The 23,764-nt window shown below is 38.1% G+C and overlaps 1 protein-coding gene across 7 annotated transcripts in view; it reads right to left on the reverse strand.

Moving 5' to 3' along the window:
* Positions 1–23,764, reverse strand: part of LOC105482662 (dynein axonemal heavy chain 12) — a 234,841-nt gene that overhangs the window by 74,974 nt on the left and 136,103 nt on the right. For all 7 annotated transcript variants that reach the window (XR_011620106.1, XM_011742885.3, XM_011742883.3 and 4 more), the window contains 11 exons: positions 22,907–23,099; positions 17,489–17,650; positions 15,239–15,433; positions 11,079–11,212; positions 10,434–10,596; positions 9,347–9,427; positions 8,825–9,001; positions 6,208–6,339; positions 3,608–3,697; positions 2,509–2,649; positions 290–531 (listed from right to left, as the gene is read on the reverse strand). Coding sequence is in view for 6 of the 7 variants with exons in the window: in XM_011742885.3 (XP_011741187.2) it covers positions 290–531; positions 2,509–2,649; positions 3,608–3,697; positions 6,208–6,339; positions 8,825–9,001; positions 9,347–9,427; positions 10,434–10,596; positions 11,079–11,212; positions 15,239–15,433; positions 17,489–17,650; positions 22,907–23,099 (1,710 nt within the window). In the remaining variant the exon portion in view is untranslated. The remainder of the gene's footprint in view (positions 1–289; positions 532–2,508; positions 2,650–3,607; positions 3,698–6,207; positions 6,340–8,824; positions 9,002–9,346; positions 9,428–10,433; positions 10,597–11,078; positions 11,213–15,238; positions 15,434–17,488; positions 17,651–22,906; positions 23,100–23,764) is intronic.

Below are 23,764 nucleotides of genomic sequence, written 5' to 3' on the forward strand. Positions count from 1 at the left end.
AAATTGGAAAGAACTGTACAACAAACAACAACATACTCACCACTTGGATTAAAAAAATTGTTACCATTTGCCTTATTTACCTCTTTTAAAAGACCATGTGAAAGCAATTTGTAAACACCATCCTCAAGACTGATATCCTTGTTTGGAGCAGCCTGGCCAGGTGTCTTCCAGAATGTCCCATATTCTCAACCAGCCATTGTAAAATCAGTAATTACAATAAACACCCAAAGAAGGTCACATATTCAAGCCTGACATTCCTAAATCTTGTTAAAATAAATAGAAATCTGACCTTGATTTTTCTCCACCCAGTCCTCCAATTAATTGTGAGGCTCTTTCAAGTTTCTTAGCACAGAGTTCCACCTGGTCTTCTAAAGCAGCCTTTTCCTCTGTTTTCTCAAGAAATGTCATTTGTAAATTTTCCAAATGATGTTCTACTTCTGCCAGTTCTGCTCTCTTCTGATTCAAAAGCTCCATTGTCTCAGCTAAAGACTTCTGAGCTTCTGTTAAGCGAGCTTTCTTAGGAGCCACTACCTTTTTGGGAACAATATATGCAGATATGATGTGTACTATGTAAAATTGATATCTGTATAATTCCTCCCTTATAGATATTATGGATTAGAAATGCATTATAATAAATTACATAAACATTTTGCCTTAAATCTTCTGTTTTTACATACAAAGTAAAATATACCTATATATATTATAAAATAGATAAATCTGGACTAGCAAATTGTTACCTATAAAATGATAATTTACACTGGGCTAACAAAATGTCGAAATATGTAGCAAAAATGTCACAAGATGTCTCAAAATAATGAGTAGGTGTCACTCAACTGTTGTCAAATAACAGAGAAAAACAAATAACATGAAATAATAAGTGTTTGTTTAAACACATGAATATGCTTTGGGTGTTTTTTTTTTTCCTTTCCAAGCTTGTGATTTTCTTCCTAGTCAGATTGAGGCTTACATCTGCCTTGCCAGGATTAGAGCTGTGATGGTGGAAATAAAAAGGAAGAAAACCTTGATGCTCAGTTTCACTACCAAAACTGAATTTTCCTCAACAAATCTTGAAAAGTCACATTTGAATGACAAAAAAGGGATTTCCTAAAGTTGTTTTGTTATGCCCATCAGCATATCAACAATGCAGTTTGGCCAACTGGATCACTGAGCGTCCTCTAAGCCCTTGGTATAAAGAATGTAGAAGATGACCAGAGAGAGTCTGCGCCTATTAGAAAGTAGATAGACCTAACCCTTCTAGTAAATTGCCATGAAAGAAGCTGAAGGCAAGGACGGACGAGAGAGAGAGAGAGAGCAGTGTATCAGACACAAAATGCCCTGCTTTCTCTCTGCTACATTGAAATCATGAAAGAAAATGTGTTAAATAAGTAGACAGAAAGCACATGAAAGAAAATGTGTTAAATAAGTAGACAGACAGCAGGAAGCTCCCTTTTCTGCTTCTGACTTCAGAGAAGACATTACTGCATATTTCCCTCCCATGCTTCTGTATCAACATGGGGCAGCTTGTATCAGAATAAAAACGGCAGTGTGGAAGTGTAGAGTGGGAAGGCAGGAAAAAGCCTGAATGCCTTGGCTTCTCTGCTTTGTAGAAAGGATCCACAAGATTCTACACATCTGTGGAACATGTGGAAATTAGCTGAGCTACCATGAGACTACCGTGTGAAGGGACAAGATGTTTAATGGAAAGACATCCTAGATAAAATTAATTTTATTTCTTTAACAGGTTTTTTCAGGTCTGCTCCCTTGAAACTAACAAACTCTCTACCTCTCTCTAGGTACATGTATGTATATCATTTAGGAAGACCTTCCTAATTATTACAGCTTGATCATTTATTCTGTCTTCTGAGTTTGTTTTAAACACATGCTACCACATATTTTCATCTACCTTTTTATTTATATTTCTTTCTTCCTTAGGTAGAATTCTGCAAGCTGCGAGGGCAAAGCCTTTGTTGCCCCGGTCCTTTGCTAGCCAGATTTACAAAATGCTCTTAACTATTCTCTGCTCTCCCAGAAATTTGGACCCCGTGGGTATTCCATGAAAGGTTCTGTGTCAGTGCATGGTATTGTTTCAGGGGATCTTTCCATGCTCTGCCTCTTAACTCTACTGGATCCTCTTACTTCTGATCCTTGGAATCAACTTTTTAATCTGGCACTTTCCCCTTGATGGTTTAGATTTTTCTTTGCTTCTGCCTCATCAAACCTTAATTCCCCTTTGTCCTGGGTCCTAAAGCTACAAGTAAATCTGACTAATTTTACTCATCATCCCTGCTCCTGCATCACTACCACCCACACCAGCCCCAACCAGGTTATGTTATGCACAAATATTCTCTTTGTCTACTAGGTATGCAATCAATATATGATAATATGCTACAGCAGGACAAATTCTCTCTGTGGTCACTTTGAGAAACTTCTTAACCAGTAAATATAAGTACAGATTTTAATTCCTGGGAATATCTTAGTAGAATACAGACGTGCTAATCTTCAAAATACCTTTGCAACTCTGTCGTACACTTCCATGGCCATAATCCACTTACACAGACCCTCAGCTGCAGAAGAAGCTTTAGCAACCTTAGGGGGATCAAATTCAGGGTTCGTTAAGTATTCACTACGAATCTTCTGCATAACAGTCACCTATATAACAGAGATTTAAATTTTAAAATTTCAATATAGATCGCACAATCATCAGATGAAAAAATCATATACAATAAAAACATTTGTATAAAAAAGTAATGTTGGCTTTAAAAGCCAAAATAAGTATTTTGAGATAATTAAAAAATAAGCATAATTGTAGCAGAAATACATCACATTTGTGAGCAAAATATGCAAATGTATTACAGATATGAAGGCAAAATGTTTCTTCCAAAAATATTAAAAGACTTACAAGTTTAGGCCGGGCACAGTGGCTCACACTTGTAATCCCAGCACTTTGGGAGGCCAAGGCTGGCAGATCACTTGAGACCAGGAGTTTGAGGCCAGCCTGGCCAACATGGTGAAACCCCATCTCTACTAATAGTATAAAAATTAGCTGGGCGTGGTGGAGGGTGGCGGGTGCCTGTAATCCCAGCTACTCAAGAGGCTGAAGCAGGAGAATTGCTTGAACCTGGGAGGTGGAGGTTGCAGTGAGCCGAGATCATGCCACCACACTCCAGCCTGGGCTACAGAGCAAGACTCCATCTCAAAAAAAAAAAAAAAAAAAAGACATACATTGAGAGGACAAACGGAAACAATGGAAAAGAACAATTAAACATTAAGAATAAGAATTTGGATAGAAAATAATGTGCTATACTTTTTAAATCTTACATAAATTTGTGTATCAGATTTCTTAATTCGTTATAAGAAGACAGACAACTCTTTCAAGTCAATTATACACTAAAAGAGTAACTTATTTAAATAACTTTTTAATTATCTGAGACAGGAATGGTTTTAAACATTATGAAAATTCATAGTATCATTAATAAATGTAATATCTCTATTATGTTAATCCTAAAATGGACTATTTCTATATGTGTTGTAAACTATTGCATAATATTAAAGTTTTTAAACATCTTAACCAAGTCACATTTATAGAAAGAAACCCAATGCAACTCACTGGAATGTTGTCCTTGTCATATTCTTTCAAATCTCTTAAGAAATTCATATCTCCCAGAAGTTTTTTGCTAGGTCCCCAGTAATCTAATATCTACAAATAAAATTTATGGAAATTTGTTAAATTTGCAACTAAAAATGCTAGATGTAAAATTTTTCTTCTTGAAGTTTAAGAGGTATTATCAAGAGAAACTAATCGTATACTTTTTGTTTGTTTTGAGATGGAGTCTCACTCTGTTGCCCAGGCTGGAGTGCAGTGGTGCAATCTTGTCTCACTGCCTCCCAGGTTGAAGTGATTCTCCCACTTCAGCCTAGCTGGGACTACAGGCATCTTCCACCACACCTGGCTAATTATTGTATTTTTAGTAGAGACGGGGTTTCACCATGTTGGCTAGGCTGGTCTCCAATTCCTGACCTCAAGTGATCCACCTGCCTCAGCCTCCCAAAGTGCTGGGATTATAGGCGTGAGCCACGACGCCCAGCTATCAACTTACATCTCCTTGGAAATTAAGACTTTCCTCAAGTACATGTTAAACATAAAATATTTTTAAATATGGAAATGCATTTATAGGCTGAATTTGTTTAAAAAAGTAAACACTGAAAAGGAAATAATGTGATTATTTCTTTTGAAAACTTCAGCAACTTGAGTAAACGCTATCACAATTTCATATAAGAAAATAAATTTTTATTACTTCAAAATTTACTTTCCTGTATTCTTTGACTCTTTTAAATAAGAAAAGTACCAAACTTTTTCTTAAAGACAAACTCCTCACTTACCTAGACTCTCCAAGTGAAATTAAAGGAGAAAGCAGAAAGCCAAAGAGTGAGTACACGTTGCTCTGCCAACCATAGGGTAAAAGCACATGCTACTTATACTGGCAAAAGAGCTGAAATAACCAGCTGAAAGTTCTTTTTCCTGCTTCTGGAAGCCTGATAGGGAGGGGTGTGTGTGTGTGTGTGTGTGTGTGTGTGTGTGTGTGTGTGTGTGTGTGTGTGTGTGTAAATGAGAAAAACTTAATAAGAGCCTATTTATTTTCTCAATGAAGGACAGAATGGCCAAAAAAAAAAAAAAAAATCTAATTCTTTAATTCAGGAATTTAAACCCACGTATTAAAAAAACCTGAAGAGAAAATTAGCCTGTACATTCAGTTTAGAATGGATATTATGCCTTCCTTTTTAAGGGATGTATCCTTGAATAATAATTGTAATAATAACAGCTAACATTTATTGTGCACTTACTGTTTGTGAGGCTTTACACCTAAAAACTTTATATGTACTAACTAATCTAATTCTCTCATTAGCTTTATGAGGTAGATACTATGAGTACCCTCTTTTTTTATTTTTATTTTTTTATTTTTATTTTTTATTTTTATTTATTTTATTTTATTTATTATTATTATAATACTTTAAGTTCTAGGGTACATGTGCATAATGTGCAGGTTTGTTACATATGTATACTTGTGCCATGTTGGTGTGCTGCACCCATCAACTCGTCAGCACCCATCAACTCCTCATTTACATCAGGTATAACTCCCAATGCAATCCCTCCCACCTCCCCGCTCCCCATGATAGGCCCTGGTGTGTGATGTTCCCCTTCCCAAGTTCAAGTGATCTCATTGTTCAGTTCCCACCTATGAGTGAGAACATGTGGTGTTTGGTTTTCTGTTCTTGTGATAGTTTGCTAAGAATGATGGTTTCCAGCTGCATCCATGTCCCTACAAAGGACACAAACTCATCCTTTTTTATGGCTGCATAGTATTCCATGGTGTATATGTGCCACATTTTCTTAATCCAGTCTGTCACTGATGGACATTTGGGTTGATTCCAAGTCTTTGCTATTGTGAATAGTGACGCAATAAACATACGTGTACATGTGTCTTTATAGCAGCACGATTTATAATCCTTTGGGTATATACCCAGTAATGGGATGGCTGGGTCATATGGTACATCTCTTTTTAATGGAATCCCACACGTTAAATACCTTAACCAAGGTCACGCTGCTAGTGGGGCTGGGATTTCTGAATACAGACATTCTAGCTCCAGAGCACATGCTTTTAACAACTTCACTATACTGCTTAACTCAGCAGATTTGTTGGAATACCTAGAAAGAATCTTAGCTGGAAAAGTACAAGTACCTCAGTGTTCATTTAGTTCCAAGCCCATGGTAGTGGAGAATTCTGCATAGACAGAAAAGGAGATGGAAGCAACTAGAACCATTTTTTTTTTTTGAGCTGGAGTCCCACTCTGTCACCAAGGCTGGAGTGCAGTGGCACGATCTTGGCTCATTGCAACCTCTGCCTCCTGGGTTCAAGCAATTCTCCTGCCTCAGCCTCCTGAGTAGCTGGGATGACAGGTGCCTGCCACTGCATCCGGTTAATTTTTGTATTTTAGTAGAGACGGGGTTTTACCACGTTAGCCAGATTCATCTGGAAACACATTTTTTTGACACTACATTGTCTTAGCTTTACCCTAGAATATATACAGACAATATCTGGAAAACAATGTTTCTTCCCTAATTTGGGTACTGTTGATATTTGATAATAGTTGCTGCTGACAAGTTCTATACATTCATGAATATGATTCAAATCTGTGTCAAGTTATTACCTTGCCTCCAGTCCCTGAAGGATCTGAAATTTTTTCTGGTTTTATATCTTTCATGACACAAACAGCAGCCATAACTAGTTTAACACCAGATGGAGGATTCTTCATTGATTTCACAATCGTAATGTCAGCTGGCTAAAAGAAAAAAACAAAAACAAACAGGACATCTTCAGAATAGTTTACTTTTAAATAATGAAAAAATTTTAAAGTAATGTTGGAGAATAATGAAAGCACTCCTTTTTATTTGAAATCAAAGTTTTGTTGTTTTTATTTATTTATTTTTTTACTTTATGTGGTTATGAAACAATTAGCAAAAGAGAATTCAGCACAGATTAAGACTAATGGTTCTCAAATGTTGGGAGGGGTCAGTCATAGATACTTATGAGAATATAATGGCAGCTATAAATCCACCAGAAAATATAGTTTTTCGCATATACAATCACATACCACACCCATTTGTGGAACCTAGGTTAAGAATCCTAATTTAGATGAAGATTTAATTCTGTATTTGCTTATATATATTAGTTGTATTGAAGATGAAAGAAGAGGTAGGTCCCAATTCCAAACCTATTTTCTAAAAAGGTATACATTTTTATAATAGATAGTATAGATTCATTTACCCACACCACTATATTTCTGACATTTCTTGCAAGATGCAAATGCTGGAAAGCTAACAACTATATATCTTAGTTTTTCATGCAACTAGAGTTCTGGGTGAGAATTCGATTCCAGATCACTTGAGTGGTACTAGAATTCAGACAATAAATGGGGAGAGTGGCAGGGTGCAAGACATCCATTGTGACAATGTAGATTATAGTGGAGGTCATGTGGCACTGTAGGAAGGCTCTGCAGGCTTCCTACTCAGAGGGACAGCTGCTCTGGTAGACCATTTCTGCGGTATGTCTTTGTGAGTCATTCCTGGAGGCTCAGCCTCTTCCAACAATTCTGTAATCCATTTATAAAATTCCCTAAAGAATCTTTGTCTGCTTATACTAAATAGAGTTAACTCTCTTCTCTGTAACTGAACTCTAACTCAGGTAATACAGCATTTGATATCAGGAAGGGTATAAGCAACAGACTCTCAATGAAAGGGGACCCTAGTATTAATGACCTAAATTGAAGGCATCAAGAATCCTATATCAGGGGATGGAGTGCTGAAAGTTCATGGAACATAGAGAGAAGTTACTTACTTGAGAGTTACATGAGAGAAGTTGCTCATGGTCACCTAGAATGGAGTGCCTCTTAAAACAAGGCTTTGTCAAAATAAGTAGCTGCTGTAATAAATCTCTAAGGAGAGAATGCAGAAAGATCACAGGGTAATAAGTGACTCTTAAATGTGCCAGAAATTAGCCAGGCATGGTGTCACGTGACTGTAGTTCCAGCTACTCAGGAAGCTGAGTCGGGGGGTTGGGGGGTATTACTTTAGCCCAAAAGTTTCAGGTTGTGGTGAGCTATGATCACATCGCTGCACTCCAACCTGAGTGACAGAGTGAGACCCTGTCTCAAAAAAAAAAAGAAAGAAAGAAAGTACCTGAGAGCATGAAGAAAGAACATAATAAGCTCAGCGTTTTAAATTCCTGATTCACAGCGCATTGAGAGCACTAGGAAATTTCTATAAATGCCCTAAAATAATCTCTTGTCTTATAACCACAGGGCTGATGTTACTGAAAATCAGAGAGTTTGATTCTGTGAAATGCTGAATTACCCACAGGTTGAGTTTACAGTCTTGTCAGGTCTGTTACATGAAAGAAAGAGTATTGATTAGGAAAAAAGGCAAAAAATGGGACCTGAATACACTGTTGACCCCCTAGTCAACAGATGCTGTCTCTCCTGCTGTGCTTGGTGCAGTTGTTCTGGTCTTCCCGAAAGACCTGTAAAAAGTTGTGTACAACATAATGTGGTACAGATGGTGCCACTCACAGCTGTACTGGAAATGGCCTTTAAGTTTTTCTGTGTATGCAGGTCCAGGAGGCTGCAGAAGACTAGCTCCACACTGTACTTAACATATGCCTGCTGGTCCACGTACAGAACCACTTTGGCCTCTTGGAGTCTATTCGTCTCATTCCACTAGAATATCCTGAATGAAAATTATAAATAATATACAAAAAGCAAAAATAGGCCAGGCATGGAAGCTCATGCCTATAATCCCAGCACTTTGAGAGGCCAAGCTGGGAGGATCACTTGAGCCCAGGAGTTTGAGACCAACATGGGCAACATAGGGTGACCCTGTCTCTATAAAAAAAATATATATATTTAAAAAGATTAGCCAGGCATAGTGGTGTGTGTCTGTGGTCCTAGCTACTGAGGAGGCTATGGTAGGAGAATCATTTGAGCCCAGGAGATGGAGGCTGCAGCGGGCCATGACTGCACTACTGCACTCCAGCCTGGTCAACAAAGTGAGACTCTGCCTCAAAAATAAATAAATAAAATAAAATAAAATAAAAATAAAATAAAATAAAACAATATATCAAAGGCAAACTGTTAAGAGGCAAGTTTCATTTGATTAGAAAGAAACAAGATAATGCCACCTACTGAAATACAGCCACTTCTAATAAGCCAAATACCCATATTCAACTTCCCTCTGTTGATGAAACACAAAGTAGTTAATTCAAACACGTGCCTTAAGTGTATCCAGTGCAGACAGAGCTGCTTCCAAGGCTGGAATTGCCTCAGCTAGGTCACTTTCACACTCATTTTTCAGAGCTTGGGCTTCTTCAGCTTTCCCACTGGCTACCTCTTCATCCAATTTCACAAATTGTCTTTTCGCTTCCACTTGTACAGACTCTATCTCAATAACCTAAAGAAGTGAAAGATGAAGACAATTTCTCAAACACCCTATTGCTTTTTCAATCCTAGACAAAAGAATATTTGAAAATCAGGGAATCTAACATATCATTTTGAAGGATAGAAGGGTCTATAATAAAATCAGGAGAAATACAAATACATGTGAACTAATTTGGAAATCGGCTTCACAAATTCCTTCAAAAAAGACAGAACCCACATTGGACCCAATGAGACAGCCAGTCAATGGAAAAGGGTAAAGTCTCTAAAGTCTAGGGGCAAAAAATTAACTCTTACTTTCTAGGCTAATTTTACATATTTCAATTGTCCTTTGACATCAAAAACATTCAGGATACTCTACCTGCATCATATTTGCATTTTCAATTTTAGCTTCCTCCAATTTGGGCTGTAATTCAACAAGCTCCATTTGCATTTCACCAACCTAAAGAGACAGTTTATAATATGATTAAGTTTCCATTGCTATAATTGCTATTGAAACCAAATGCAGAAAATATAAATTTAAATGTATCCATAAAAGTATTGGAGCAGAAAATCTCAACTTTTTCTGCTAGTTCTTTGCATGATAAACAAAACTATGAAAGTGTGGGCCAGGGCCAAGCACAGTGGCTCACGTCTGTAATCCTAGCACTTTGGGAGGTCGAGGCAGGTGGACTGCCTGAGCTCAGGAATTCGAGACAAGCCTGGGGAACATGGTGAAATCCCGTCTCTACTAAAAATACAAAAAAATTGCCAGGCGTGGCAGCGTGCACCTGTAATCCCAGCTATTCGGGAGGGTGAGACAGAATTGCTTGAACTTGGGAGGTGGAGATTGCAGTGAGCCAAGATTGTGCCATTACACTCCAGCCTGGGTGACAGAGTGACACTCCATCTCAAAAAAAAAAAAAAGGCGTGGGCCAGTTTTCTTCACAGAAGACCTCAGTAGGAGAATGCAGTTGCCATGGAAGAAATGTAAATTGAAAACAAAGCAGCATCCCAGAGTATTCCTGGTATACTATGTGCATGACATATGATACAAAGATCAGCCAACCAAACCTCTATTACTTATGTTGAACTAACACTAATTATTACTAGCACTTATTAAAAAAACCACAAATCTCATATTTAACCAGCTTTTATAATAAAAAGCGACCTAAACTTATATTCTCTTAAATGGCAAAAAATTAATTAAAAATAAAACATGATCTATTTGAGCTGTGTGGTCTAGGCAACTTACTGAACTTCTATAAAACTTACTATACTCATTTGTAAAATGAGGATCATAAGTGTCTACCTTATAGAGTTGTTATGAAGAATAACTGAAGGAATAGATGTGAAATACATAACAAAGAGCCTGGCATATCACATATTCTCAATAAATTATAGCTTGTATTATTATTTCTTATACTTCTCAGTATATATTATCATTCTGAGCAGCTCATCAAATTTACCTGAGACTCAGCAAAAGCTAATTTGTCAAGCCCATTCACGTATCGCTGTTTTGCTTCCATGACAGCTTGTCGCTTCTTTGTCAAAAGCTGTCGAAATGAGCCAATGAGTTCAAGATAAGAAGTAGCAGTAACATAGTTATGTCGTCCTAACTCATGCAAGAACCTAAAAGAGAGGCAGATAACATACTTCACTATAAGTAATGGATTCCACAAAAAGGTAAATTCAACATACCATTAACAGACATTTAATAAAGATTACATTTTATATAGAAGTTAGTGAGTACTTGAACATTGTAAGACTCTAGAATCCTACATATTACCACATTATAATTTCTTGTCTCTAAAATAACAACTAGTGGTGACATATTTAAAAGGCACAAATCAAGTGAGATCCTATCTTTTAAAAAACCACAGATCAACAAATATGTCTATAAAAGATGAACTACAGCAAAAAAGAATCAGACTATTTCACATGTTTCATAAGCCAGGAGGATCTAACTTGGTAAGTGACCCAAGATATCACGTAAACCAGGTAAGTACAGTAGGAAAGGGGATAGCAGATAAGATAGCAAATACATGTGAATTAATTTGGAAATGGGCTTCACAAATCCCTTCATTGTCATTTTAAAATTTACTAATATTAACCTTTCTGAAAGATCCATAATGGAGGTGTGAAAGTGTTTACAGATTGGAACTATCTCTTGTCGTTCAACCTCAGTAAGCTCCAGTGTTTCTAAGAATTTCACAGCTACACGTTCAAGAGCATCTTCAGGCCATGACTAAAAACAAGAAAAAGAAAAACTCTTGAAATTTAAGATGAACAGTAGTCTCATTCCAACTCCATAAGTTAATGCATAATAAGTTGCATGACTTCCTATGGGAGAATAATTTGGTTTTGAGAAAATTAAAATTTTAATGAACAAAGCAGAATAAGAGAGACTGAGGTCTCTGAAAGACCTAATATTCTTATATACTAAAATGAAAAAAAAGGATAATATAAAGAAAGGATCAATGAAGTTTTATTTATCAAAGATATATTACACTGCCTTCCCAACTCTTCCACTTGGATGTCTAGTAGGCACCCCAAATTTATCATGACAGTGGCAGAAGCTGCTAGTTGTCCACCCAATATCTACTAGCCCTTTCTTCCTTGGGACTCCAATTTTATTCTAGATAGCAATATATCCAGCTAAAAGACTAGATTTCCTAGACTCCTTTGGAATTCAGGATGGCCAATGACACATAAGCAGTTGTTGGGTGGGGACTTCAGGGTAGAGCTAGGACATCCTTTTTGGCCTACTTTCATTCTTCTACTTCTTGTTTGGAACACAATTGTGAACAATGGCACTCTAGCAGCCACCTCACCTCCCTAAGTTACTTTGAGAATGGAAGTCGCATGCTAAGGATGGTAAAGCAGAATAACTTGGGATCCTCATGACTTTGTTAAGCCACAAAAGCCCCACTCTGCTTACCTTTAGATTTTTTTTTCCTATGAGAGTTAAAAAACCCAATGTGTTTGGTTTGGGTTTCTATTACTGGGAGACCATCACAATTTCTACTATAACATCCAAAGGTGATTTTTAAATTTTCTTCCCTACAAATTTGCTTCCTAGCCAGTCCTCTCCATCTTAGTGAAATGGTTCCTTCCTTGGCTTTCCTGCAATATGTCAAGCATGCTCCTACCTCTGGGTCTTTGGATGTGCTTTTCCCTCTGACTAGAACCCTCTCCCTCAGACCTCCATGTGGTTCATGCTATCACTTCCTTCACATCCAAGCTCATATACCGACTTATCAGGAAGGCCTTCCCAGAGCACTCTTTATAAAACAGCATTACTTCCCTCATTACTCTGCCTTTTATACTGAGTTTTCTTCTCAGCACTTACCAATACATGGCATATCATTAATCTTTATTTGCTCACTAGAGTATTTTCCAGGTTTCCTTTCATTTAGTTTCAATACTATGCTTATAATTTTTTTTCCTTTGTAGCAGATAATACGCATTTTAAGACCAATTTTTTTTTGGTGTCTAGCCTAAGCACATACTGCCAGTGTATGCATTTTTTACTAATAGATTGTTATATTCATGTGATCCAATTGTACCAATACATATTTTAAATCTAAGAGAGACTTCTAAAGAACTATTAAGATTAGTGAAATTTTATAAAATGCCAGGTTAAATGTCATATAACTTACACATCATTAAAAAATACTATGGAGGCTTATCTTTTTGTTCTGCATGCTTCATTTTTAATCATCCTGCTAATTATCATGCATATTTAATACTATCTGTAGCAGTTAGGATATTTATGACTAAAGAGGCAGAAAACCAGTCTTACTGTATCTTCAAAAAAGAGAAGATGCATATTCTTATAGAGTAATACCCAGAAGTAGGGTATTTCCAGGGTTGCTTCATTTAGAAGCTCAACTATATTATCAAGTATTCACGTTTTTTCCATCTTGTTCCTTTCTCAGTGCACTTTATTTCATCCTTGGGCTTGTCCCATTATGGTGACATGATGACTGCTGCAGCTATGGGCATCACATTCTCAAGCAACAAGATTGAGAGACCAAAAAAAGGCCCTTTTATTACCATGTGACTCCTTTTATAGTGAAAATACTTTTTTTCCCCAAAGCTCCCCAGGACCCACTGGCAAGGAATGGTTCATACATGGGCTCAGGCATAAAACAATCACTAGCAAGAGAAATGAAAGCATATATACACACACACACATACACACACACACACACACACACATACACACACACACACACACACACACACACATATATATATCTTTTTTTTGAGACGGAGTTTCACTCTGTTGCCAGGCTGGAGTGCAGTGGCACAATCTCGGCCCACTGCGACCTCCGCCTCCTGTGTTCAAGCAATTCTCCTGGCTTAGCCTCCTGAGTAGCTGGGACTACAGGCGTGCAGCACCACACTGAGCTAACTTTTATATTTTTAGTAGAGACGGGGTTTCACCATGTTGGCCAGGATGGTCTCCATCTCTTGACCTCATGACCCACCCGCTTCGGCCTCCCAAAGTGCTGGGATTACAGGTGTGAGCCACCGTGCCCGCCTGAGAGCACCAATATTGGCTTAGGGCTGGGCACAATGGCTCATGCCTATAATCCCAGCACTTTGGGAGGCTGAGGTGGGAGACAAGCTTGGACGACATAGAGAAACCCTGTCTCTATAAAAAATTTAAAAATGAGTTGGGCATGGTGGCATACACCTATAGTCCCAACTACTCTGGAGGCTGAGGTGGGAGGATTGCTTGAGCCCAGGAGGCAGAGGTTGCAGTGAGCTGAGATTGCACCAGTGCACTCCAGCCTGGACGACAGAGATCCTGTCTCAAAATATATATATATATTGACTTAGACCAACCATGATTCAATCCCTCTGATACATAGCTACATGGAGGGTGATTTCCCAAACAAAACCAGAATGCAGTTGATAAGAATTAGGCAAAGAGAATAAAACAAATCAGTACCAGAAACTAATTTTTTAAAAAAAATTATCCAGGGTCAATGCACAGTCCACATTCTATTGCACATAAAACAATCAAATAGAAGGTACCATGAGTTACTGTTCTCAAAAGTATGAATACCAAATGGTTTTATACAGGCAGTGGCAGTCTGTCTTAGGTGAGGCAGTGGCCTTCATCATTTGCTTCCAGCTTGACTGAAATTGTTGCCTAGCTGGTTTTCCTGTCTCTTGTTTTGCCCTACTGTAATTTACCCACCACACAGCTTCCAACTGTTTTGGTTTTTTCCTAAATACAGATTATCTAAAAATATGTTGATGCCACTGTGATGTCTCTGGTATAAAACCAAATTCCTAGGAATACCTTGCCAATCTCTTTGTAACCTGATATGCACCCAAAGCTCCAACTCAACTGCTGCTGCCCTTAAAATGCCAGCCAGCTATACCAAACAATTTTCAGTGGGGCAGACGAGCCAACCTCTTCCCACCCTTCTCCTTTTCCATGTACTATTCTCTAATAATGGTTCATTTTATGTGTCAACTTGACTGGGCCATGAGGTTCCCAGATATTTGGTCCAACATGATTCTGGGTGTTTCTGTAAGAGTGTTTTTACATGAGTTCAACATTTAAATCATTATAGACTGAGTAAAGCAGAGTGCCCTCCCTAATGTCAATGGACTGCATTCAGTTGTCCTTGTCCAATTTTGTTCAATCCAACGCAACACAAATGCTGATCCTCCCCCAAATTCCTCCTGTATGATTGTCTTCAAGCTGAGACATTGGTTCTTTTTCCCCTCCCTTCAGACTTGGACTGAATTGGCTCTTCCTGGCTCCTGAGCCTGCCGGCCTTCAGACTGGAACTACATCACTGGTTTTCCTGGGCTTTCACCTACCAACTGCAGATCTTGGGACTTTTTAGGCTTCATAATCATACGAGCCAATTCCTCATAATAAATTTCTTTACATACAAATTTCCTATTGATTCCTAATACACTCCCCCTCTATGTAACTAATTCATCTTCATGCCTCAGAAATTCACTGCCTTTGTATGTATACCCTTTGCACATCAACATTATGGCTCTCTTATATAATCATGATTGCTGACTGCTTTTTCTATCTTCCAGTCTATAGTGTAAGCTCCTTGTGAGGATCATGTAGTCCTATCAGTCTCTGGTGCTGAACATTACGCCTGTCATTACAGTAACTGATCAAGAAACAAACACTTGCTGAATGTATATTAATGAAGTTTTTCAAATATTTCACTAAAATTCCAAAAGAGTTAGTTGCCTCCCCCTCCAACCAAGAAAAATGACAAACCTGAAACCAGTCAATGGTACAGCAGTTGATGAGTGATGGGAACTGTCTCAAGCGATTTCGAAAGGCATCTCCAATGGGGCTAAAGGCCACCACGACATGAAGATTATCTTTGCAGCGATTCACGAAGAAAGCAAACAGGGCTAAGGGGCTGAGTTCATCATGTTTACTGCCAGCCTGAGCTACTGGACGAACACCCTAGGGAATATCAGAAAATAAAAACCTTGTAAATAAAAATAGATAAGCTGGCAGTGAGATTGGTGGATATTAGAATATGAAGAAGTTTTATTGCTCCCTGTAAATATCTGTAAAATTTTGGTTTCATATCAATAGGATGACTCTGACATAGTTTAAATGTAGAAAACCTCTTCCAACTCAAAATTCTACAATTTAAAAACAAGTATCTGCCAAGAATTTACCTTATAAAGATAATCACAAAAGTTCACAAAGATGTATAGAGACATAATTTTACATTTTATTTTTTTTTGAGACGGAGTCTCGCTCTGTCGCCCAGGCTGGAGTGCAGTGGCCGGATCTCAGCTCACTGCAAGCTCCGCCTCCCGGGTTCACGCCATTCTCCTGCCTCAGCCTCCCGAGTAGCTGGGACTACAGGCGTCTGCCATCTCGCCCGGCTAGTTTTTTGTATTTTTTAGTAGAGATGGGGTTTCACCGTGTTAGCCAGGATGGTCTCGATCTCCTGACCTTGTGATCCGCCCGTCTCGGCCTCCCAAAGTGCTGGGATTACAGGCTTGCGCCACCGCGCCTGGCCAATTTTACATTGTTTTTAAGAGAAAAAATGTAAACAGCTGAAGTAGCAATCAGTAAGGAAGTAGTTATAAATGTAAAAGATCCACATATTAGCATTTTATACAACAGTTAAAAATAATAAAGTGGTGTCTCATGCCTGGAATCCTAGCTTCTTGGGAGGCTGAGGTAAGAGCCCAGGAGTTGGAAGCTGCAGTGAGCTATGACTGCACCACTGCACTCCAGCCTGGGCAACAGAGCAGTGAGACTTCATCTCTAGAAACACACAGAAACACACACACACACACACACACACACACAGTGTATTTTGTGCTACAAGAAGATAAGCAAGATAAAATAACTAAAAAAAAAAGTTTTGCAACAGTATATTGAATGATACTGTTTAAAAAATATAGATGTATATAAAATAGCAAATATATAACAGAAATAGTGAAGAAATGGAAAAGTTTAGTAGCAAAGTGATGGGAATGAAAGATAGATAATAGCTAAAGCAGCAGGACAGCCTAGCAAAGCTTAGGAAATTCCATTTCCCAAAGGTGACTATTCCTTGAATGGGCATATGGACGATGCATTTCTCCTATAAATCAGGAGAATACCACTAATTCGCAGCCTTGGTCACATCTCTGACATATCCCAGATAAAAGCAAAGAACATGGGTTTTTGTTGTGTTGTTTTGTCCTCTTTTCTCCTTCCACACTCCATACTATGAACTGGTAATGCACCATTTACTGAGGGCTGTGTAAGTGCCTGACACTACGTAAGTGCTTTATTTTGTTTGATTCTCAAACCTCACAGCAACCCCATGTGGGAAGAACTCTTATCTGTGCTGCCATTTCATGGAACAGAAAAGCAGAGTACTTGAAAGTGTGAGTCCATTTCACTCCAGATGTTATGGCTGGAGGTGGGGAATTAAATATCCAGGTGTGAGGGATATATTTTGTGGGTAAAAGTGATTATGGTAATGAGAAAGTGTGACATTACTTTCATCTTAGAAATGAGGGTTAAAGTATGTGACAGTAGTGGACACGTCACCGTTGTATTTTTTGTCAATTAAATCACAAACAAGACTTTCAGAGGTATCAAACCTATAAGATAGTTTCATTGAAACTTTTTAAAAATTTACTAACCAGTGTAAACGACAAAGACTAATAAAGTAGCATTAAAATCATGCTTTCTTACATCAGTGTAACCTTAAGAGATGATTTAAAATTCTCTAATCACTCATAAAACATGCTAAATAACATTAAACAGGTGAAACAAACTGCCATTATTATGAAGATAGGAGTTACAAAACAAAAATTATTCCTCATAACTATGGTTGAAGCAATTTAAAATTCACCAAACAATGATGTATTTAACTAATATACTTAAAATTTTTAATTACCCCCAAAATCATATGTACAAACTATATTTATCCTGAAGAGCTGAGAAAAGGTTTCAAGAAATAAAGTTTTGTGCTAGGAGCAGTACTTTCCCAAAAGTGTTTACCTCCATCACTTCTTGTTTCTCATCTGCTGCAAAAATGTTAGGCACTTCTCCTGTGTTGAGCACACTGTCAATATCCTCTAGAAAAGCTTCCTCTTTAATCTGAGTGTCTGTGATGAGAAAGACGGTCTTCTGGCCCCTCATGCCCACATTCCTTAACAGACCCTTAAAAAATAAAAATGTACTTGTAAGCAGAATATGGTAGACATCTGTTGGTTTTGATTTCCCTCACTTTCCCCTTCTTTTGATAATAACACTTTGATTTTTAGGGCAGTACCTCTCCCCACTTCTACTGGGGCTGTCAATTGGGGCCTCCACTGCCTCTGTCCCCTGGGTGGGAGAGCCAAACTGGTCAGTTTCCCCAAACCCCTAGACATAATCACTGATTCAGAGGAAGGCATATGATTTAAGCAGGGCCCAATCATAGTCTTACTTCAGGGATTGAGACAGACTTGAAACAGAAAGAATCCTGGCTGTTCTGAGATGGAATATATAAAGGCCAGTAACCTTAATTACTTGGAGTTAACTGTTTGCCTCATGGAATGAGCCTGCTGGAGAAGGAAGCCAAATGGAGGAGAGTTGTGTCAGGAGATAGAAAGAGTAATTACTAAGGACATAATTTGATACCCTAAATTCAGCTTTGTCAAAAGCCTATCTACCTCTAGACACTTCAGTGTAGACAGGCTGGGGTTTTTGTGCAGGGGTCAACAGCAACCCAAATTCCTAATATAAGATATGGGCTCAGTAGTGTGCTGAAACTGACTTGTACAAGCTTGTTAGAACTGACTGTTAAAATTTCAGGCACTTGTCAGAAGTTTGTAAAACATAGCCAGGATTTAAAAATTGAATTATATAAACTTACAATTATACAAAAATCTAGTTATATTTAAAAGGGAGGTAAATGCTTAAATCTCATCATCTCCTATTTTATTATGTTACTATTATCTATACTCTGGAAATTTTTTCAATCTATTGTATCAATACAGTAAAATACCATGTCATGGTGTTCTATGCATATCTCTTTTCAGTTCTGTTCTCAGTGACAGCATGTTGGGAGCTTCAGATCATCCATGGGGCAGTTTTTACATCATGGAAATTGGAAAATCTACCATCAGAGGCTCCCTCTCACCCCCAGTCCTCGAAAGCTGGTTGTTAAACATTTGTCAGCATACAAACTGACTGTAGTTCACAGCGAAATAGCATTACAACTTCTGTAAGTTATTTTTTAAAATAACCTTCTACATTGTAAAACCATATATTTTAAATCATTAAATATTAACAAATATTTTCACTCCATAAAATAACTGGTGGATTTTTATATTGTACACAACTACGTCCTTTTCCCATTACAGCCATCTTCCAATATGAAGGCTGTTTTGTTCTTAGAAATAATTTTCTGTCATCAAAACTAGGGAGTCTAGTTTTTAAAGTAGTATTGTATCAGGTTTATAATTATTAATATTATATCAAAATAAATCTTAGGCTGGGTGCAGTGGCTCACCCCTGTAATCTGAGCAGTTTGAGAGGGTGAGGCAGGAGGATTACTTGAGCCCAGGAGTTTGAGAGCAGCCTGGACAACATAATGAGAGACCATCTCTAAAAAAAAAAAAAAAAAAAAAAAAAAATTAGCCAGGCCTGGTGGTACATGCCTGTAGTCCCACAGGCAGCTACTAGGGAGGGTGAAGCGGGAGGGTTGCTTGAACCTGGGAGGTTGAGGCTGCAGTGAGCTATGCTCATGCCACTGTACTCCAGCTGGGGTGACAGAGTGAGACACCTCTCCAAAAAAAAAAAAAAAAAATCTAAAAATTTTAATTTGTGCTGGGTGCGGTGGCTCAGGCCTGTAATCCCGGCACTTTGGGAGGCCCAGGCAGGTGGATCAACTGAGGTTGGGAGTTCGAGACCAGCCTGACCAACATGGAGAAACCCTGTCTCTACGAAAAATACAAAATAACCTGGGCATGGTGGCACATGCCTCTAATCCCAGCTACTCGGGAGGCTGAGGCAGGAGAATCGCTTGAACCCAGGAGGTGGAGGTTGCAGTGAGCCAGGATCGTGCCATTGCCCTTTAGCCCTGGCAACAAGAGCAAGCCTCCATCTCAAAAAAAGAAAAAGGAAAAAAAAAAAAACCATAAAAATTTTAATTTAAAATAAACTTTACAATACAATATACACAAACATATTTAACTTATTGTCATGAGCATCATTGTAATTTGTTTTTTTTTGTTTTTTTTGAGACAAAGTCTCGCTCTCTTGCCTGGGCTGGAGTGCAGTGGCACGATCTTGGCTCACTGAACTTCTGCCTCCCAGGTTCTAGCGATTCTCCCGCCTCAGCCTTCCAAGTATCTGAGATTACAGGTTCATTCCACTACAAATGATTCTCCTGCCTCAGGCTCTTGAGTAGCTGCAATTACAGGTCCGTTCTACCACACTTGGCTAATTTTTGTATTTTTAGAAGAGACAGAGTTTCATCATGTTGGCCAGGCTGGTCTCAGACCTCTGACCTCAGGTGATCCGAGACCAACTTGGTTAACATGGTGAAATCCCATCTCTAGCAAAAATACAGGAAAAAAAAAATTAGCCAGGCATGGTGGCAGGCACCAATAATTCCAGCTACTAGGGAGGCTGAGGCAGTAGAACCACTTGAACTCGGCAGGTGGACGTTGCAGTGAGTGGAGATTGTGCCACTGCACTCCAGCCTGGGTGACACAGTGAGACTTCATCTCAATAAAAAAAATTGATATTAATTATATGTCAGGAATATTAAGAAAACCCTATATACATTATATAATTTAACCATAATAATCTTTGAAATAGGTGGTATTATCCAAATTTTACAAATGAAGAATCGAGAAAGTGACCATCAGCAAGATAATGGGCTAGGAAGCTCTAGACCCTTTTCTACCCTGAAGACACTGTATTAGCAATATATAGAACACAATTACCTTTGTGAGAACTTCGGAAACTAGTTAAGTGGCTGCAGCACCCAGAAAAGAGCATGAACAAGAGAAGGGACTGTTCCCAAAAGGGTGAGACAGTACCTCATATTTTTCTCACTCTAGCCCCTCCCCCAACTGGGCATAGTGTGGGGAGATCCAGAGAATACCATCCAAATCCTGGCTCCTTCCTCAGGACAGAAGGAATATAGTTGAACTTGAGCCCAGAATACTGGCTTGTGTGGGGGCTGTTCCACCTGCCTTCAGGTGCTAACAGGAACAATGGCCTATTTTGGACACCAGGTTGGAGGCCACTGAAACAGGGTGAGTTCCCTGGTGGGTTAGAGCAGCAGAAGCTGCAGTTCTACAGGCAGGCACCAGGGAGAGCAAGAGATCAAGGGCAGAGGAATACAACGGAATCAGCAACTGAAAGCCCCTGAGAAGAAAGAGCAAATTAAGACAGTCAAAAGCACTCATACATGCAACAATAAAAGCACACGTACAACCTCAAAGAAGACACGTCCTCAGAAAAGGTCTGAAAGGTCCCAGAACCTCTAGCTAGGTTGATTGGTGAAGGTCTTCCCTGAATGAGGCCAGTCATAATGATTGGGAGGGGTGGCTTTATTTCAAATGGTCAACTCTCAAAAAGATCACAAGGGATGCAAAGAAATAAGGAAATGTGGCCCAATCAAAGAAACAAAATAAAGTTCCAGAAACCAACCATAAGGAAATGCAGATCCATGAACTGACTAGCAAAACATTTAAAATAACTACCTTAAAGTTTCTCAGTGAGCTGAAAGGAACCCAGAGCTAAATCAGGAAAACAATGCATGAACAAAATGAGAATTAACAAAGATATAGAAACCATAAAATATAAATAGAAATTCTGGACCCGAAACATAAAACTGAACTAAAAAGTTATCTAGAGGGGTTCAATATTAGACTTGATCAGGCAGAATCAAGAGTCAACCAACTTGAAAACAAGTAATTGAAAATCACCAGGTTAATGGAGCAAAAACTAAACAAAGACAATAAAGGAAGGTGGAGCAAGCCTAAGGGATTTATGGTACACCATCAAGTGGACCAATATATGCATTATGGAAATCCCAGAATGAGAGACAGAGGAAGAGAGGACAGAGAGCTTTTTCAAGAAATAATGGCTGAAAATTTCTCAAATCTGAGGAAAGAAGTGGATATAAAAATTCCATTTTATGGAAGATCAATGAATTCCAACTAGGATGAAGTCAAAGAAATCCACACTAAAAAACAATATAATCAAACTGCCAAAAGTCAAATACAAAGAGAAAATATTGAAAGCAGCCAGAGAAAAGCAACTTGTCATCTACAAGGGAACTACCTTAAGATTATCAGTGAATTTCTCAGCAGAAAATGTACAGACCAGAAGGAAGTAGGGTGACATATTCTAATTGCAGAAAGATAAAAACCTGTCAACCAAGAACACTGTATCTGGTAGAGCTGCCCTACAAAAATGAAGGTGAAATTAAAACCTTTCCAGATGAACAAACACCGAGGGAGTCCTTACCACTAGATCTGCCCTACAAGATACGCTAAAGGGAGTCCTTTAAGCTAAAGTTGAAACAAAAGAACCTAGATTACTACTAAGACAACGTTAATGCCATCATCATCATCATCAGGTTCATGTTTAAATCTGCTAGAAACCATATCTGAAATAAGTCCTCTCTGAACTGGAATAAATATATAGTCAGTGGCATAAGCCAGGCACAGAAAGATAAACATCACATGTGCTCACTTATATGTAGGAGCCAAAAATTTGACCTCATGGAGGTAGAGAGTAGAAAGACAGTTATCAGAGGCCAGAAAGGAGATGCAGGCAGGGGAGGATAAAGAGAAGCAGGTCAATGGGTATGAACATACAGTTAGAAGAAGTTGTAGTGTTCAATAGTACAATAGCGCAACTATATTTAACAATGTATTGCGTATTTCAAGATAGAAGATATGCAATGTTACCAATACAAAAAGATCGATGTTCTACATGATAGATATCCTAAATGTGCTGACTCCATAGTTATTCATTTTATGCATGTATCAAAATATTACATGTACCTCATAAATATGTACAAATATTATACAACAATTTTTTTAAAGCAGCAGCCATGGTAATAGCGTAGTGGATAAGACTTGAGTTAGAAAGCCTTGCTCTGTTGTGCATCACATGTCACTCAGCTTCAGTAAAACACAGAGACAACCCACCTGCTGCATTGCATTGCTGTACCTATAGAATGAGATCATGTAGGTAAAAGCTAGGTAAAAGCTAGGTAAAGCAGTCAGGACAGAACTCAGCACACACAGTAGATGCTCTATGGACAGTATCATCATCATCATCATCATCATCATCATCATCATCATCACTGGAGTTCAGTACACAGCTACACAAGCTGGTTCTCTCTTTACAAGTAAAAGAATGTACTGTTTTCATTTTAGATACTAGGCTTCTTCATAATCTTACCTTCATATCCTCTCTCCATTCATTCATACCATAGCTCTTAGAAATTTCTGGTTGGAAAATATGCATTTTTGCCATGGATGTAGCCAGACGAGTTAAAGATTGACGACCACTTCCTCCAAGTCCGACAAGCAAAGCATTTCCACCAGACTGCTTTAGAACTCGACATATTCTTGATAAATGTTCCAAAACATACCTACCACAAAATAAAAATTTTATTAATGCATTACAATAAAAATGTAAATGTATATTTACATGTAACTACTGTTTTACTTTCCTAGAAGAACATGACTTTGCTGTCCTATATGTTACTATCCCAGTTTTAAAGAATTTACTATCAAAAACTGTGATTTTTTCAAAAGCAGTCACAACTGGATCATTCGATGTAGGGGAAAACTAATTAAAAGTTCAAATTCAGGAAACTTGATATACAAGTTATACAAATAAAATGAAATATTAACTAATACTGGCAGTATCTTATCACTTTTATTAAATATGTTTCTTCAGTGTCTTAAGATTTCTGTGTGAGAAAAGATCGTTACCTATAAAACAACAAATTCAGAAAAGGTGCTTAGCTTCACTGGTAATTAGGTTAATTAAAATTAAAATGATAATGAGATACCATTTCACTCTTCTTAGACTAGAAAAACTTACAATATCTGTCAATCCTAAGCATCAGCAAAGGTAAAGAACAATGGAAGCTCTCAAAAATAATAATCATTTTTAAAGATGTTTTGGCAAAATTTAGTAAAGTTGAAGATGCTTATATACTATGACATGATAATCCCACTTATAGGAAAATAGCCTAGAGAAATTCTCACACATGTACCCAAGGAGACACGCATGAGAATTTTCAAAGCC

Source organism: Macaca nemestrina, chromosome 2, assembly GCF_043159975.1.
Source record: "Macaca nemestrina isolate mMacNem1 chromosome 2, mMacNem.hap1, whole genome shotgun sequence".
In the NCBI taxonomy this organism is placed as follows: domain Eukaryota; kingdom Metazoa; phylum Chordata; class Mammalia; order Primates; family Cercopithecidae; genus Macaca; species Macaca nemestrina.